At 40.3% G+C, this 19,052-nt stretch overlaps 1 protein-coding gene and 1 pseudogene across 10 annotated transcripts in view; both read right to left on the bottom strand.

Moving 5' to 3' along the window:
* Window positions 1–125: 125 nt before the first annotated feature.
* On the bottom strand, window positions 126–3,215 carry LOC127487768 (receptor expression-enhancing protein 1 pseudogene; annotated as a pseudogene).
* An 8,748-nt stretch (window positions 3,216–11,963) lies between these two features.
* Window positions 11,964–19,052, bottom strand: part of LOC100355902 (zinc finger protein 84) — a 52,703-nt gene continuing 45,614 nt past the window's right edge. For all 10 annotated transcript variants that reach the window (XM_070059570.1, XM_008275411.4, XM_070059571.1 and 7 more), the window contains one exon: window positions 11,964–18,685. In XM_070059570.1, coding sequence (XP_069915671.1) covers window positions 16,719–18,685 — 1,967 coding nt within the window. In that variant the 3' untranslated portion in view covers window positions 11,964–16,718. The remainder of the gene's footprint in view (window positions 18,686–19,052) is intronic.

Here is a 19,052-nt window from a genome sequence, read left to right on the forward strand (position 1 = left end):
GGAAACCTGGAAGAAGCTCCAGGCTCCTGGCTTCAGATCAGCTCACCTCTGGCCATTGCAGTCATCTGGGTAGTGAACCAGCAGATGGAAGACCTCTCTCTCTCTCTGGCTCTACCTCTCTCTGTATCTCCATCTTTCAAATAAATAAAATAAATCTTAAAAATAAACTAAGTAGGCAACAGATAAATTACACATGTGCCTCTCAGCAGTATTAAGGTGATGCTGTCCTCTTTCTGAAAACACATTGTTGGGGCCGGCGCCACAGCTCACTAGGCTAATCCTCCGCCTAGTGGCGCCGGCACACCGGGTTCTAATCCCAGTTGGGGCGCCGGATTCTGTCCCGGCTGCCCCTCTTCCAGGCCAGCTCTCTGCTGTGGCCAGGGAGTGCAGTGGAGGATGGCCCAGGTGCTTGGGCCCTGCACCCCATGGGAGACCAGGAAAAGCACCTGGCTCCTGGCTCCTGCCATCGGATCAGCGCGGTGCGCCGGCCGCAGAGCGCCAGCCGCGGCGGACATTGGAGGGTGAACCAACGGCAAAGGAAGACCTTTCTCTCTGTCTCTCTCTCTCACTGTCCACTCTGCCTGTCAAAAAATAAAAATAAAATTAAAAAAAAGAAAAGAAAACACATTGTTGGGTGCAAAGGAGAGCCAGTCGTGGGAAACAACCAACCTCAGAGGCCTCATAGGTCACCCACCACCCCTTGAACCAAGGAAAAGGATAGCAACGAAAGGAAGAGAACTCGTTAATGGAGGTCTGGGGGAGAGAGAAAAGGCCACATCTGTGAGGCTGCACACTCAAAGCACACCCAGCTGTGGACTTCTGTTGTTAGAGAATAGCTCTTAAGGCAGAGAAGAAATATTCTGTGGCTCCGGTGCTGTTGGCTTCTCTTACTCACGTGGTTTCACTGGCCGAGGATGAGGCAATTTTCTTCTTGAAGTGAGACAAAAGGACTCCAGGTGATGCTTGGGCTGGCGGTGCTGGTCACTCGACTGCCCAGGCCCAGTGGAGGGAGCAGGGTACTGTCGCCCCTGGTAGTGGTGCAGTCCTGTGTGCTGAAACTCCAGAGTCTCTCAGATAAGGCACTCTGCCCCTTGGAAGCAGGCATCATGGCCACTGTGGTGGCAACGTTCAAGTCCTGCTTCCCAAAGTGCACAAGGGCATCCTAACTTCTGTCTTTTGCTTGGATCAGGTAACCATCATTCTCCTTTTCCTTTGAAGATAGCATGGGATGCACTACCTGTAGAGGAGGCTGGAGCCCTTTGTGTAGGGAGACAGCAGCCAGGCTACAAATGCTACTTTTAGTTCATAATTCAATGAAAACCAACAAAGGAAGATGTCTGTAAATGTGTCTGTGTGGTGAAAAATGCAAATATAATCCAATACATCATCCACTTGACTTATTCTTTAATGTTCTTTGATTTCACAGCCCTGTAGGAATAATAAGCAAGGCAAAGTGTGCCAAATATGATCCATGAGACCAAGGCAAGTAAACGGGCATAGCCCAGAGGGAGTAATGTGGCTGGGCTGCGGGCCACATAGGGTTTTCTGAAGTTATTTTCTTCAATTATTTATTTATTTATTTGAAAAGCAAAGTTACAGGGACAGAGGGAGAGATGGTGAAAGAGTCTTAGCCTCCTGGTTCACTCCCCAAATAGCTGCAGTAGCAGATGGGTCTGGGCCAGGCCGAAATTAGGATCCTGGAACTCTATCCAAGTCTTCCTCATGGGTGGCAGGGGCTCAAGTACTTGAGTCATTATCTATTGAATTCCCTGGGGTATTAGCACAGAGCTGGATCAGAAGCAGAACAGCCAGGATTGGAATCACCAGTTCACTACAGGATGCCAGCATCAGAAGTGGCAAGTTAACTCACTGGAGCACAATGCTGGCACCTCCTGACTCCATTTAAATTAATTTTTTGTCCTTATTAAAATGAAAATAAAGTTATCATCACACTTCTTGGAGCAAATACTCCCCACATAATAAATTTCTTTAACTTGGAAAGAAATCAGTCACTAAAACTGTATTGAATTAGTTTTCATTTTGTAGGAAAATTTTAAGTCATATATTTGTGCTGGTAATGATTTTTCTTCCTCTTCTGAGCTTTCCCAGTTTCTCCACATCCTTTGTTGTCCAGAAGATCTAATCAGCACAGAGGCTCTAATGGGAATCTGATGGTGACTTCACTGAAAGGATGCTGCCCTGTGACTCACTTCTCCAATTCATCTTCTAAGCTTTCTTAGAAGAAATAATCCTGGATATAAAAATCATGAATAATATCAGGATATCACTACCTGAAAATCTGAAAGAAGACTGAAAAAGGTGGCTTTAAGCTGTCACAACTGACCATCCCTGTTCTGAAGTGGTCTGATGGGAGTCCAACATAGATGTCTGACCCCAAACTCACCTTCTCACTTTTGTTCACAGCACTGTGGAGGCTGAATGAGGTCAATGTGCATTTCATTTACCACTTGTCCTAGATCTAGTCGAATCCTTTGCTGTGCCACAGCAAGAAGTTAGATGGATCTGACAGGGTTTGCTCTCCATTACCAATGCATGTCAGTTAGTGCATGGAGCACTGTACTCAGTGGATGCCATGAGAAAGCTCCTCTGTATCCCAGGAAGCACAGTTGTCCTCCCTCCTTCTTTGCCCACTGCACCTGAGCTGAAGCTATGGTGTGACAGCTACCTGGGGATGAATCTGTGGCTTGACACTAAAAAGTAGTGATGCCTCTAGTGAGGAAAGGATGCATCAACATATAATGAGCTCCAGGGTTCCAGGGCTAAAACAACCTATATGGAGCACCCAGAGGCAGTTGGTCAGGGAACCTCTCAGTGGGTGGGACAGGATAGTGGGGCTCTTAACCACGTGACTGTGGAACCCTTGAGTACCAACACTGTGGGAATTCTAAGACTACACGAGAGGGCACAGGGTGTAGCTGGGTCTCTAGGCGATCATTATGTGCAGTTCCAAACAGCAGAGCTCCCTGCTTGCCTGGGGTGGGTCATTGCCACAGGATCCATGCTGACACCAAGGACTGCACAGATTCTCTGTGCAGTTCATGCAGAAGCACAGGTGAGTATTGAATCCATTGAGGGCTAATACCTGGACATTGATCAGCTGGGAAGAGAGGAGGTGAGGGTGTGATTATGCCAATAGAGGCATCCATACCCACTTCTGTTAACAAGAGATCTACAGTACCCAACCTTGGTGTCATTCTGGATACTCGTCCACTCTGAAGCACTGGCTAGAGCTTCCTGGTCACACCCAGCACACAACTCCAGCTATTCACTGAAAGAGCAGACATTCGACTAAACCACTGAGGCATAGTTCAAGATAAAAACCATCACAGGAAAAAAAGTAACAAGTATCTCCACAAATGCTTAAGAATAAATGCAGAAATTCAAGAACAAGACTAAAGAAAAAAACATGACTTCCTCAAAGGAACAGAACACCATTTCAAGATTAGAATGTGAAAATGAAGATACTGATGAAATGCCCAAAATGGAATTCAGAGATTAATCATAGGACGACTCAGAAGAAGTGAGAAGCAAATCCATGAATTAAGGAAATCCATACATGACCTGAAGGAAAAATCTCCCTACAAAATTGAGATTTAAAGAGAAATCAGTGGCCGGCACTACGGCATAGGAAGTAAAGCTGCCGCCTGCAGTGCTGGCATCCCATATGGGCACCGGTTTGAGTCTCAACTGTCCCACTTCTAATGCAGCTCTCTGCTGTGGCCTGGGAAAGCAGTAGAAGATGGCCCAAGCCCTTGGGCCCTTGCACCCACGTGGGAGACCCTGAAAAAGCTCCTGGCTTCAGACAGGCACAGCCCCGGCCGTTGTGGCCAGTTGGGGAATCAGCAGATGGAAGACTCTCACTCTCTTTCTCTCTCTCTCTCTCTGCCTCTGCCTCTCCTTCTCTGAGTAACTCTTTCAAATAAATAAATCTTTAAAAAAAGAGAAATCAAACTGAAATATTAGAAATGAATGAAATAGGTGAAATAAAAGTGCAGTAAAAAGCCTTCACAACAGATTTGATAAGGCAGAAGAAAGAATATCTGAGCTAAAAGATAAATCTTCAGAAAATTTTCAGTCAGTTCAAAGACAAAAGGAAGAAATTTTAAAAGTTAAAAACAAAGTTGAAGATTTATAGGATAATATCCAATGAGCCAACATACAAGTTTTAGGAGTTCCTGAAGGTGTGGAAAGAGAGAATGCATTAGAAGGCCTAATTAGTGAAATAATTACAGAAAACTTCCCCAATTTGGAGAAAGAAAGACATGTCCAAGTACAGGAAACACATAAAACTCCTAATAGACGTTGCTGGAAAAGATCTTCACCACAACACACTGTAGTCGCTTTCAACAGTAAAATATAAAGAATCTAAAATGTGCATGAGTATTAAAAAAAAAACTCAAAATATTAAGGGAATACATGAACTTGACCATCTGAGGTCCACTGTGACATCATTTTGCAAAAGCATGCACATGGAAGGAATTAGACAACTTAGAGAAATGTGAGCCACTTCATGGCTTCAAAAAGAGAATGTTATGGCCAGCGCTACAGCTCACTTGGCTAACCCTCTGCCTGCGGTGCCAGCACCCCGGGTTCTAGTCCCGGTTGCTCCTCTTCCTCCTCTTCCAGTCCAGCTCTCTGCTGTGGCCTGGAGAAGGCAGTGGAGAATGGCTCAAGCGCTTGGGCCCTGCACCCGCATTGGAGACCAGGAGGAAGCACCTGGCTCCTGGCTTCGGATCAGTGCAGTGCACCAGCCATAGAGGCCATTTTGCGGGGGTGAACCAATGGAAAAAGACCTTTCTCTCTGTCTCTCTCTCTCTCTAACTCTGCCTGTCAAAAAAAAAATGCTAGGGCCCGCGCTGTGGTGCAGCAGGTAAAGCTGCTGCCTACGGTGCCGTCATCCCATATGGGTGCCAGCTTGAGTCCCGGCTGCTCCACTTTTGATCCAGCTCTCTGCTATGGCTGAGGAAAGCAGCAGAAGATGGCCCAAGTCCTTGGGCCCCTGCATCTGTGTGAGAGACCTGGAAGAAGCTCCTGGCTTCAGATCAGTGCAGCTCTGGCCGTTGCTTCCAATTGGGAAGTGAACCAGCAGATGGAAGACCTCTCTATGCCTCTCCTTCTCTCTCTGTGTAACTCTTTCAAATAAATAAATAAATAAATCTTTAAAAAAGAGAGAATGCTGACTAGGAAGATCAAATACTTTCAGGGCTATGGTTGGAATGTATTTTTATATAGAGTAGAAGGAAATACTTTTTAAAAGCATTATTAATGACAAAACAATATACAGTAATTTTGTGGGAAATAAACACATACATAATTATGAAAAATTAAATTTGACAGAAAAAAGAAAATAGTCAACATAGCTTTAATCAACAATATTTCAAGTGTTATAACAGAATACATTTGAAATGCAACATTGATCTAAAGAAACGACTTCGGAAAATTTCCAAAATCAAGTGTAAATGTAGAGTTCCAAAACAGTCCACAAAATGTAACAAAATATATGACCTGAAAAGGAGAATGATGACACTGACGCTAAATGATTCTATGCAATGTTGTACACGAACATTGTCTGAAAACTGGCAGAAATTAGGTAAAGTTGATTACCATAGGTAACTTGTTCCAAGATGGACATAAGTCACACTATTAATGAAAAAAACCAAGGTCATAGTAATAAATTAAAAAAAGAAATGGAATAAAGGATATTACCAGTGATATAAGTAGGTAATTATAATCAATTGAAGTGCAAATTTTTAAAATATTCAAGTAAAAATGAATCTGGAACACATCATGCTGAGTGAAATAAGCCAGTCCCAAAGGGACAAATACCATATGTTCTCCCTGATTGGTGACAACTGACTGAACACCAAAAAGGAAACCTGTTGAAGTGAAAGGGACACTATGAGAAATGGTGACTTGATCAGCATAGCCCTGACTGTTAATGAACAACTTAATACATTATCCCTCTTAGTAGTTTTTTTGTCTATTCTACTTAATATGATTGGTTTAATTCCGTAATTAATACACAGTTATTCTTAGTTGAAATTTAACTAAAATGTGATCCCTGTTAAACATAAGAGTGGGAATAAGAGAGGGAAGAGATGTACAATTTGGGACATGCTCAAGCTGACTTGCCCCAAATGATAGAGTTAGAAACATACCAGGGGACTCCAATTTAATCCCATCAAGGTGGCATGCACCAATGCCATCTCACTAGTCCAAGTGATCAATTTCAGTTCACAATTGATCATAATGAAAGGACTAAGAGTCAAAGGGAGCACATAAACAAGTCTAGTACCTGCTAATACTAACCGATAGAATAAAGGGGAGAGTGATCCAACATGGGAAGTGAGATACTCAGCAGACTCATAGAATGGCGGATGTCCTAAATAGCACTCTGGCCTCAGAATCAGCCCTAAAGGCATTCCGATCTGGCTGAAGAGCCCATGAGAGTATTTCAGGCATGGAAAGCCAAGACACTCTGGCAAAAAAAAAAAAAAAACTAAATGAAAGATCTCTGTGAGTGAGATCCCAGTGGAAAGAACAGGTCTTCAAAGAAGGAGGTACCTTTCTCTGAAGGGAGGAGAGAACCTCCACTTTGACTATGACCTTGTCTAAACAAGGTAAGAGTCAGAGAACTCAAAAAGCTTCCATAGCCTTGGAAACTCATGACTGGAGCATGGGGAGATTACTGAGGCCATAAACAAGAGTGTCAATTTGTAAAGTGAACAACAGGAGTCACTGTGCACTTACTCCTCATGTAGGATCTCTGTCCTTAATGTGCTGTACATTGAGACTTAATGCTATAACGAGTACTCAAACAGTATATTTCACTTTGTGTTTTTATGGGGGTGCAAACTGTTGAAATCTTTACTTAATGTATACTAAACTGATCTTCTGTTAAAAAAAAAAAAGAAGAAATTATCAATTCCCAACTTGACTCTCACTGGGATTAAACATGACAATAGGTCTGATCTGATTTCATCATCATTTAAAAAAATCATTATTATTTTTCACTTTATGTTTCTGTGTGGGAGCAAACTGTTGAAATCTTTACTTAATGTATGCTAAACTGATCTTCTGTATATAAAGAGAATCGAAAATGAATCCTCATGTTAATGGAAGGGGAGAGGGAGTGGATAAGGGGAGGGTTGCGGGTGGGAGGGACGGTATGGGGGGGAAGCCATTGTAATCCATAAGCTGTACTTTGGAAATTTATATTCATTAAATAAAAGTTTAAAAAAATAAAAAATGAATTATTCAGATATAGCATGACATCATATTATAATTGCTACAAGTAGAAATTAGTAATTTATATATACAATTCTAAGCAGACATAGGGGAAATTTTTGAATAATATTCCCAAAATAATATTTACAAAAGAGTACATAATTACAGAAATATACATCAAGACCAATTCTTGTTATCTAGCATAATAATTCTAAAGGAAATATAGAAGTGTGTCAATCTAGTACGTACAAATTTTCAAGTCCAACATTGCATTATGTGTACCATTAAAGCCACAAAATGTTCTAAAGCACATGTATTCTTGGAAGGGTTAAAGGATCCACTATTTCAATATGGTTTTCATGAAATGCACACATGACAGTTCTGATATGATGTATGTAATACTGTTTGAAATGGTGAACTTGCAATAAAACCGGCACGAAAAGCTTAAGAGTTGTTGGGAGCCATTGTGCTGGGTTCCCTGTATAGGCCTTTGTTTAGATTAACCTTCAACTGTGTTCCTGTAAGGAGGATTCACTAGAAAATTCCATTTGTACAGCTCACTGATATGGTTAGTGCTTGGCCATCTGGCTTCAGTGCTCTCTTTCTTGTACCTTGATAAGCATGTCTGGTAGCTGTAAGACCTCACTGTAACTCCCTTTGTCAAATTGATGCTGATTCCTGTGAAATTCTTCCTTTGAACTATGTTGTAAGATGACCCCTGCTTGCCCTCGACTGTTACAATCGTTGCCTTGTACTATATAAGCTGCCTCCTTCTCCAATAAAGTGAGACCTTGATCAGAGTACTGTCTTGGTCTCCCTCCTCGTGTCTGGTTTGTCTCTCCATTCAGGTCTGCCCTCCTCGTGTCCTAGCTGATTACCCCGTGGGCTGGGGCAAGAGTAAAAGGCTAATACTTGATTTTCAAGGAGGATGGATGATAAATATAGGTGAAAACAATAAAATGCAATATAAAATAAGTAAGACTGGGATGCACAAAACATGATAATTTTTTTTGAATTCCTGTGAATAGACATGAGTCATTTGGTAGAAGCAATAATAAAATAACAAATACATACACAGGAAGTAAAGGAACATATCAATTAAATTAGCTTTAAGGAAGAATAATAACAAAGTTTTCATAATTTAAACCAAGAAACCAGCTCTCATCACAAATTCAAGTTAATGGAATGGAAGTATACAGAATTGCACTTTGGGAAATAAAATAACCAAGGTCAATGTTTTTTCCATATAATCCAAAAATTGTTAGATATACATTGCATAAGGAGACTGTGTGCAGTTATTTCTGAAAAATTATGAACATGAAAACTTATCAGACACTTCAAGAAAGGATATGAGGTGGTGACCTCACAGTGAAAAGCAAGCCAAGGTAAGCCCAAGTCCCCTATGCTAATATTGCAAAAAAATAGTTTGGTAATGATATACACAAGTGTTATGGAGGTGTAAATAATCTTTTCACAGGCAAATCAAAACCAGCAATGAATCACATGTAATATTATACATTTTATTTACTTTTGTAATTAGAAATTAGAACTTTGGGGAGGAAATGAAAGAATCTCAAGCACATGTGATGGATATTATTGAAAATATTTACAAAATTTTACTTACAAAAATACAAAATTTGCAGGGACTTAAACTAGAAATGTTTATGCTACTCAGCAAAATAACTTAGAAGTATTCCAGTATGTATTATTCAATAATTTAAATTATTAAATTTAAAGGAAAAATATGGGCACAAAAATCTGCACTTTGTACAATTTCAAAAATTTAATATAGTTTAATTTTTAATTCTCTAAATATTCACAAAATATATATAAATTTCCTGTCAATTAGCCTGACAGCACTAGGAGATGGCACTATGGCACCTAGAAGATTATGAGGAACTATGAACATGAAAGTTACTAAGAAACCATCATCCAAAATATACAGGGATGTGATGACATCACAGTGAAAAATGACAAATATCATGTTTTCTCTGATATGTAATGGCTAACATACAGAATAAGAAACAAATTTATTGTACATGAGTGAAACTGACATCTGGGGATTTGATTGCTGTTTACAGTCCTTCTCTATACTCCTGTAAACAGTGGTCCTTCTACTTTTGATTCCTCAACTCTTTATTTAGTGGAGCGCTAAGCCTGGGACTATAAAGTCAATAAAAATGTTACCACAAAAATTAGGAAACAAAGGAAGGAAGAGGGATATAATTATCATTATATTGTTAGAATTGTATCTTTGAGATTCCAAGATAATGGAATAGGAAATGACATACTGTGCTAGGCTAGGGATAAATAGTAAAACTATATATATATAATAAATATATATAAATTTATATGTATATATAAATATATATAAAGTGCACAATCAGGAGAGAATTAGAAAATGGCACTGGAAAGTCGACAAAAGTAAGAGGAACACGATGGACCTGTGTGGAATGTGTGGGGGTGCAGCACGAACATGGACACAACACTTGAAGGTAGCAGCCAAAGAGCCAGAGCAGGTGGCAGCTTGGAGACAGAGGTGAGACCAGACTGCAGCAACCCGCAGTGATGTAGCCAGAGGGAGAGTGTGGCTTGAGTCCAGACTGGAGCCCCAGGGGCTGGTAGTTACTAGCACTTACCCACAGACCCCATGGAAGTAAAAGGGGCAGGTTTACCTCACCCTGTCCTCCCCACAATGGTGCCCACTGCCAGGCTGAGAAAGGGAGGGCACCATTTTGGGCTTCGGCAGCAGCTGCAGAAGCCTTTGTGTACATGCACAGCAACTGAGACAGGATCATCCTCTCTGCTGTACTGGGGGCAGCGGCCAAGTGGCCAAGAGAGGTAACATTTGCCAAGGGGCTCTTATGGGTCATGTGATCCAGAGATTCTAGTGGAGGGAAAACTCAGCAGTCCTCACTGACTTTGAGCCTTGCTGGGAGGACTGAGTAGTGGTCAGGCACCCACACAGGACTGTGAGGTGCTCCCAGCCTCTCAATATAAACAGGCTCTGGGACTCAAGCCATTTAGGTGAAGCTGGCTCAAGGAACGTCTGCCTCTCTGTTTGCTGGACAGGATGACAGGGCAGAGCAGAACTTCTGCACTCAGTAACTGTGGGAGCCATGTGTGCTGAGACCATGTGTGCAGGGTAGAGCTGGGTCTCAGGGCAATCACTGGGTGTGGCTCCACACACTCAGAGCTCCTTGGTTGCCTGGGGGCATGCCATTGCAATAGGAACCATGTTCAGAATGAAGACTGCACAGATCATTCCGTGATTCATACAGAAGCACACATGAATGTTGAATTTGGGACTATTTGATATATGGTGCAGAGGTACACAGGTTTGGTGAGCCAGGGTTTCTCATACAGAGCCATGGGAATGATGCTGCCATCTCTGCTTCTGGAAACCCGGGTCTCCAATTAAAGAGACTTATAATTCAGCACTAAGATGATGGCAGTTGTTCCACTAGGTTTTGAATTTCATTGGGACCTATAACTCTTTTTTCTTCATGTAGCATTGGAAATATATATATATATATTTTTTTTTTGACAGGCAGAGTGGACAGTGAGAGAGAGACAGAGAGAAAGGTCTTCCTTTTGCCGTTGGTTCACCCTCCAATGGCCGCCGCGGCCGGCGCGCTGCGGCCAGCGCACCGCGCTGATCCGATGGCAGGAGCCAGGAGCCAGGTGCTTTTCCTGGTCTCCCATGGGGTGCAGGGCCCAAGCACCTGGGCCATCCTCCACTGCACTCCCGGGCCACAGCAGAGAGCTGGCCTGGAAGAGGGGCAACCGGGACAGAATCCGGCGCCCCGACCGGGACTAGAACCCGGTGTGCCGGCGCCGCTAGGCGGAGGATTAGCCTAGTGAGCTGCGGCGCCAGCCGGGAATATTTATCCTTTGCTGACCTTACCATTGTATTAAGGGAGCACCTAACTTAAGTGGTTTACTTGTTCAGAGGAGAGGGATTTTGTCCAGGATAAATCTGTCATATACAATTTAGATGATACTTAAATAAGATTAGATTTTAGATTTAGAATTAATTTAAAATAGTCGTGTTTTCAGACTGCTATAGTGGAATGAATGCAGTTTTCATGAAAGAATTTGGTGGGGGGTAGGTATAGAATGCTATAATCTGAATAATTTTATCTTCAACAAATCATACATTAAAATTTTTATTCCTAATGCAATGGAATTTATAAAATGAAGACTTTGGCAGGTAATTACATTGAGATTGTTTCTTGAGAGTAGAAAACTCACAATGTTATATCAGTAAGAGACAGCCTATATGCCTGCTGGAAGTGACTTTAGTCTATATAAGTTCACAGTAGGAAGGTGTCCACCTACAAGAGAAGAATCGAACTTGGTGTCCCTAGCTTCCATAATTGTGAGAAATTTCTTTTGTTTAATTCATCCAGTCTAGGGTACTTTGTTATGTCAATCATGAGGACACTAAGATATTTTGTTTATGCACAAATAGTATTAATATTTTCACATACTTACTAGGCCATATGCTCCAAAACACAACAACTAAACCTTTAACATGACATGTACACAATGTACTTAATTTCACAATATTGTCAGAGACCACGAGAAATTTCAGGTTTCTTTTCCTAAATAACATAAAAATAGGAAAGATAGCTCCAAGCTGGCATACAAACGCTTATATTTGTAATCCTCCTTTTTATTCTCATCATAAAATATATAATGCACACAGAGACTTAGAGAGTAAGGCATAAATCTTTATTACTATTCAGGCCATTCAAATATACCAAAGGCTTTATTCCAAATCTGATGTGAAGAATTCCAGGGTTAAATTGTAGTATACCTTTTTAAAATGCTGTATTTATTCAATATTCACTCTCTGGATTTATACTTATACATTACCATTCCTGAGAAGCCATAGTTGACCCCACCCAGTGTCTTTTTTGTTAGACCCTCACAACTGAGCCACTGTCTTACCTGCCCTTATCTCCATAGGGGCAGACACATAAGAATCTATGGACAGATTCTTTACCCAAAGGAGAACAGGAATTAACAAAATTAACTAAACAATCCTCAACAACCCTTTTTTTTTTTTTTTTTAATTTGGAAGGGAGAGACAGATGCAGAAAATGATCTTTTGTCTTCCAGTCTAACCCCAAAAGGCTAACAATAGCTGGGCCAGAACAGTTAAAGCCAGGAGACTAGAACTAGATCTGGGTTTCCCATTTGAATGTCAAGGTCCAAATATTTAAATCATCACCTGCTGCCTCCTAATATGCGCCTATCAGGAAGCTAGAATCAGAAGTGGAGCTGGACTCAAAACCAGATATTCAGATTGGGGTGTGGAAATCCCAAGTGTGTTATTAAGCACTAAACCAAAGACCTTTCCTCAAAACAACTAACTTTAAACCTAAGTCATATGTAATGATTGTCTGCAAATTTCCATTCCTTCAGTCTTGTTACCTACTGTGTTTCTACTGTGTGAGTCTGTATGTCCTGCTCTTCATCACCAGGCACTTTTTTTTTTTTTTTAAGATTTATTTATTTTATTTGAAAGGCAGGGAGAGAAAAGAAAGAGAAAGAGAAAGAGAAAGAGAGAGAGAGAGAGAGAGAGAGAGAGAGAGAGAATCCTTCATCTGCTGGTTCGCTCCCCAGAAGGCTGCAACAGCTGGAGCCGCACCGATCTGAAGCCAGGAGCTCAGGAGCTTCTTCTGGGTTTCTCACATGGGTCCAGGGGCCTTAGGACTTGGGCCATCTCTCACTGCTTTCCCAGGCCACAGGAGAGAGCTGGATTGGAAGTGGAGCAGCTGGGACTCAAACCAGTGCCCATATGAGATGCCAGCATTGCAAGTGTTGGCTTTATCTGCTATGCCACAGCACCGACCCCAGGAGGCACTTTTTTCTATAATAATCCTACAAAGCTCTTTCACTCATGTCAACTGACTATGCTAGCCTTTAATAAAGCTCACTGAAGTTAACAGGGATATAAAAGGGTCAAAAACAATATCCAGTGACACACAATGGTCACAGTTTTCAAATCTCAGCAGATCAGTAGACAGTGATTTCTTGGCTCTATAGAGTTCAGAGTGATAAGGAGACTAGCTGGCTCACATTAGCCACCTACTGAGCAGCACTGTCTTCTGTGAACTTGCTTCCCTTTCTAACATTTTCTATGCCCTCACTCTTCCTTTGTCACCAGGTCCTAAAGAAGCCACTCATATGTGCTCCTGTCTCAGCCCTGTTTTGGAAGAAAACAGAACTAAGATGGAAGGAAATCCAAGCAGTAAAAACATCTAGTCATACAATGTCCATACAGAAAACCAGAAACTTTCAGATAAGAAAACAAGATGCTGAGCCAGAAAATATACAATTACCAAGCACAAGAGATTGTGTCAACATCAGTCAAAAACTTAACCAGTACCTCAGTCAACAGAAACCATAATTAATCTAAGAATCAAACACCAAATCTACAATTGAGAGAAATTAGGGGATTTCTGAAGATAACTTTCCTCTCCTTGTCACTCAGGCTTATTTGTAAATAAAATATATGACAATGAATTGTAGAAGAGAGGAATTTATTGAGGCATTAGTGATAAGAAACATTTAAAAACAAAAAACCAAAAAACAAAACTCCATTTAGACACAAGAAATGACTTTTTTAAGGAAAGAATCATCATGTATTAATACTGAGATCTGGAGCAGGAAGCTACCTAATCAATCTGATGTTGACCCTACTAGCTCTTCTGTCAAGTTTCCATATCTGATCAGTCTTTCAACTTTTACCTCCAGAGATCATGCTCATCTATTTCATGGATTTTCAGTTACCTCCCGGAAGTAACAAGAGAATCTGGCTTCCTATTGTTACTATCAGAAATGATCACAAACTTCATAACTGAAAAAAGGTAAATGCATTGTCACTATTTAAAAGATGAAAAGCAAATCACTCTGGCTCAAGCTGAAATGCAGGGAGGTCTGTGCTCCATCTGGTCCCAAGGGAATAATCTGTTCCTTGCCACTTCCAGCTTCCAGTAGCATCTGTCATTGCTTGTGGTTATACCACTTTCATCCTTGGCTTCATGGTGACATCAATTTTTATTTTCTTTGAACATAAACCTCCTTTGGCCTTTGGAATGTATGAGCACATGTGACTGAAGCCAGGGTTACATAGAAAACCCAGGCTAACCCAATCACATATATGAAATTTTTTTCAACATAATACCCCCAGGTTCCATGAAAAAAAAAAAAAACCACCATATTTAGCTGGGAGCCAAAAACAAGTCCTCAGTCATGCAATATTTTAGATGAGAGCTGAGTAACATAGAATCTGCCCCATTGGCAGCAGTCTAGCAAACCATTCAACCTCACTGAAACTGCCATCAGCCACACCATTCATTTTCTATTAAATGTGGGATTATCCTGAGATTTGATATGATCAACTGTTGGAAGAAGCTAGGAGACTTGACAAAGGAGAGTGAGCTATTCCCACTGGGTAGTATTTGAGGCAGAAGGGATGACTGGCAGGACTGTCCTCCTGATGGAAAATTAAAGATCTACCGCAGCTAGATGATCATTGCATTTGCAGCCAAGTCACCAAGAAATGGACACACATCCTAGGTAGTGTCTATCCTGACTATATCCTGAGGTCTGAGTTGTGCATATATCTGACTAAAATATAAAAAAGATTGTGTAAATGGGGAAGGGATGAAAATACAAATTTTCAGTGAAGCTGAGGGTCAGCTTTAGAAGGGCAGAATACAACCAAAATGATTACCACAAAATCACTATAAAGTTATATTAACACAAAAGTAAACTACATTGACGTACCCATTTCTCTGTTGCAATGGGTACCCTCTGAATAGACTTCAGTCCAAGTTCTTATGTCTGAGCAAGAAGGAATTTAAGGAAGAAAATTAGAAACAGGGGACCATGAATGAAAGATTTTAAAAGGGACTGTATACACTCAGTAATATAGGAAAATTCAAGAGATAAGGAGTGTTGCAATTTATAAGATTTGAGGTTGTCCTTTTATAGAATGATGGTGATGTGTGGGATAACACCTGCCTGAATATACAAACACATCTTGGTTAGTGTTGCCTAATCCTGATCTCCACACAGGTAATTTGAAAATTCTCATAAGTATACAGATCACCAGAGACTCATTCAATATGCTGGACATAGCACTCATCATTCAGGGTTGGGGTAGAGTATCATGGTTGGAACATAGTCAGTTGACATGCCTATGGTCACACCAGTGGTTTTACTACAATAATATAGGGAAAGAGTACTGGGCAGATAACAAAATTGCTATACAAAATAATTTTGTAACTAATGAAGATGGTATTTCAAATAAGTGTTGCAGATTGAATATTTGTTAGCAAAATTTATACAGGAGAGCATAGTTTATTTACTTGGTCTCACTCACAATAATGGGAAAGTTAAAAATACAGGGTATACAAGATAAAAAAAAGTTTCTAAAGAACAATTAACGAGTGTTGGTCTCACAGTATAATTCCATCACGTAAGCTGCCTAATACGTGCTGAGGTGTGATTCCACCAAAGAATTGTTCCACACACAATACTTTTTCAGAGGCTTCTTTGTAATTTTGCTAAGGTTTGCTGAGTTTGCCTTACAGTAATGGTTTTTTTCAAATTAAATTATGGTCATAGGAGTTTTCCTATGTGGGAGCTCTCAGTTAAGCTTTGAGAGATGGTACAGGGCTTCACTATACATGCATGTTTTCTCATTTCTGAGTCTTCATGGGAATTCAAGACTGATTTATGACAGATTTTTTTTTCATATTGATTACATTGAAATGTTTAATTTGTGAATTCTCTGATGTTCGTTGAGGTCTAGTTTCTAGCTAAAGATTTTCTCATATTTACTGCATTCAAAAGATATCACCTTCTGTGAATTTGATATTTCTCCAAGCATGAATTCCAGAAAAATTTTTCCACATTCATTTTACTCCAACAAAACCCCCTGTGTGAATTCTCTGACGCACAATGATCAGTTTCTGACAAATGGCTTTCTTCACACTAATGACATTCATAAGCTTTCTTCACTATGTGCATATCTTGATACATGAGGTATGATTTTCAGCAAAAGGCTTTGTCACAATGGTTACACTGATTTTGGGAAAAAGCTCTTCTGTACTCATTATATTCTCAAGGACTCTCCTTTCTTTGAATTTTCTTATGTGTTATGAAATATCCTGAAGGAAAAAAAGCTAATCCACATTTATGACATTCATAAGTATCCACCTTATGAGTTTTCTGATACTATAAGGTGTGATTTTGGCAAAGAGCATTCCTACACTCATTAAATTCATGAGGTTCCCCACCCCACAATGTGAATCCCATATGAATTCTCTGATGTCTTATGAGGTGTGACTTCTGGATAAAGACTTTTCCAATGCATTACATTCAAAGGATTTTCCCTTATATGAATTTAATGATGTGTAATAAGGGTTGAATTATGGTAAAAGACTTTCTCAGTCATTAAAATAATTAGGTTTCTTCTCTCTGTGAATTCTCTGATGTAGGAGGAGATGTGACTTTTGGCCAAAGGCTTTTCCACAGTCATTACATTCATGACGTTTCTCCCCTGTGTGAATTCTCTGATGTGTTATGAGTTGTGCTTTCTGGTAAAAGGCTTTTCCACAGTTATTACATTCATGACGTTTCTCCCCTGTGTGAATTCTCTGATGTGTTATAAGTTGTGATTTCTGGGAAAAGGCTTTTCCACAGTCAATACATTCATAAGGCTTTTCTCCTGTGTGAATTCTCTGATGTGTCTGGAGGTGGGACCTATGACTGAAGGTTTTTCCACAGTCATTACATTCATAAGGTTTCTCCCCTGTGTGTATTCTCTGATGTGTTATGAGGTATGATTTCTGGGAAAAGGCTTTTCCACAGTAATTACATTCATGATGTTTCTCCCCTGTGTGAATTTTTTGATGTGTTATAAGGTTTGATTTCTGGGAAAAGGCTTTCCCACAGTCATTACATTCATGACATTTCTCCCCTGTGTGAGTTCTCTGATGCCGTATGAGGCCTGATTTACACACAAACGCTTTTCCACAGTCACTGCATTCATGAGGCTTCTCTCCTGTGTGAATTCTCTGATGTATGATGAGGTGTGACTTAAAGCCAAAGGCTTTTCCACAGTCATTACACTCATGAGGCTTCTCCCCTGTATGAGTTCCTTGATGTATTATGAGTTGTGACTTATAGCAAAAGGCTTTTCCACAGTGATTGCACACATAAGGTTTCTCTCCTGTGTGAATTCTCTGATGCCGTATGAGTTGTGGCTTAGAGCCAAAGGCTTTTCCACAGTCATTACATTCATGAGGTTTCTCCCTTGTGTGAGTTCTCTGATGCTGTATGAGATGTGATTTAGAGCCAAAGGCTTTTCCACAGTTACTGCATTCATGAGGCTTCTCCCCTGTGTGAGTTCGCTGATGCTGTATGAGATGTGACTTAAAACCAAAGGCTTTTCCACAGTCATTACATTCATGACGTTTCTCCCCTGTATGAGTTCTCTGATGTATTTTGAGTTGTGATTTATAACAAAAGGCTTTTCCACAGTCATTGCATTCATGAGGTCTCTTCCTTGTGTGAATTTTCTGATGTGTTATAAGGTTTGATTTCTGGAAAAAGATTTTTTGACATTCATTACATTCATGATGTTTCCTCTGCCTGTGGATTTTCTGATGTCTCATGAGATATGACTTCTGGTAAGTGGTTTCTCCACTTTCATTGCATAAATGAGGGTTTTCTTGTATGTGAGTACAGTGATCAATGGCATGGCAGGAGTTATAACTGAATGAATTCCCACAAAGTGTACAAGCATAGGGCTTTTTCCCTATTTGTGGTCTCTGATTTATTGTAAGATGTGATTGGTTAATGACATGTTCCACAGGCTTAATATATTCAGAAAGTTTCTCTCTTGTGTGGGTTTGTTGATGCTTACTGAGTTTAGAATTTTTATGGAAAGCTTTTTCTATTTGAATTGCTTTTCCAACAGTGACAGTTGACTTATTACTGGTATCTCGTTTATGAACCCTCTCAAATGTACAGAGTATCTTCTTCCTATTGAAGGTTTTCCCTTGTCCAGTATGTTCAAATGACTGCTTCACAGTCTGAATCTTGCAATGCTGACTAACTGGGTCATAGCACTGGACAGAGGTCCCAGGTACCTTAGTGGCATCAAATTTATCTCCAGGCCTGCTGGGGGGATACACATCTTGAAACACATTGCATTCCTCAGCATTCATTCCTGAATAGGCTCCCTTCTTGATAATCAGTTTTGGAATATGGCTTGAACTTAAATTAAGTGTTTTTCTTAATACAATTCTCTTGAGATTTGATGTCTTGTTATATTTCATACCATCCTGAATCAAATTTGTGTCTTCACTTTCCTGGTGTGTCTCAGTCAGGTAATCCCATTTCATGGCAACTGAAATGAGAAAAAAAAATAACCATGCCACTGAATTACATATAATTGCTTTTCCTAGCATACTGATGTAAAGGGAATGAGATTACTTGTTTTCCAAGTGGCATAAGATTCTAACATAATCAGTACAGGATACTTTACTATGACTACTACATGTTTTTTATTAAAACATTAATATATTAAATTATATCAGTGGCTTTCCCAATATTCACTATGATCTTGTTTACTACCTGAATTTTTTTCAAGTATGGAAGATTGGGTTATGTGCTACGATGTGCTAAGTCAGGATTGAGATGCCTGTATCCCAAAATGGTGCCAGTTTGAACCCTGGCTACTCTGTTTCCAGTACAGCTCTCTGTTTATGTAAACT

Source organism: Oryctolagus cuniculus, chromosome 16 (genome assembly GCF_964237555.1).
Source record: "Oryctolagus cuniculus chromosome 16, mOryCun1.1, whole genome shotgun sequence".
Taxonomy (NCBI): domain Eukaryota; kingdom Metazoa; phylum Chordata; class Mammalia; order Lagomorpha; family Leporidae; genus Oryctolagus; species Oryctolagus cuniculus.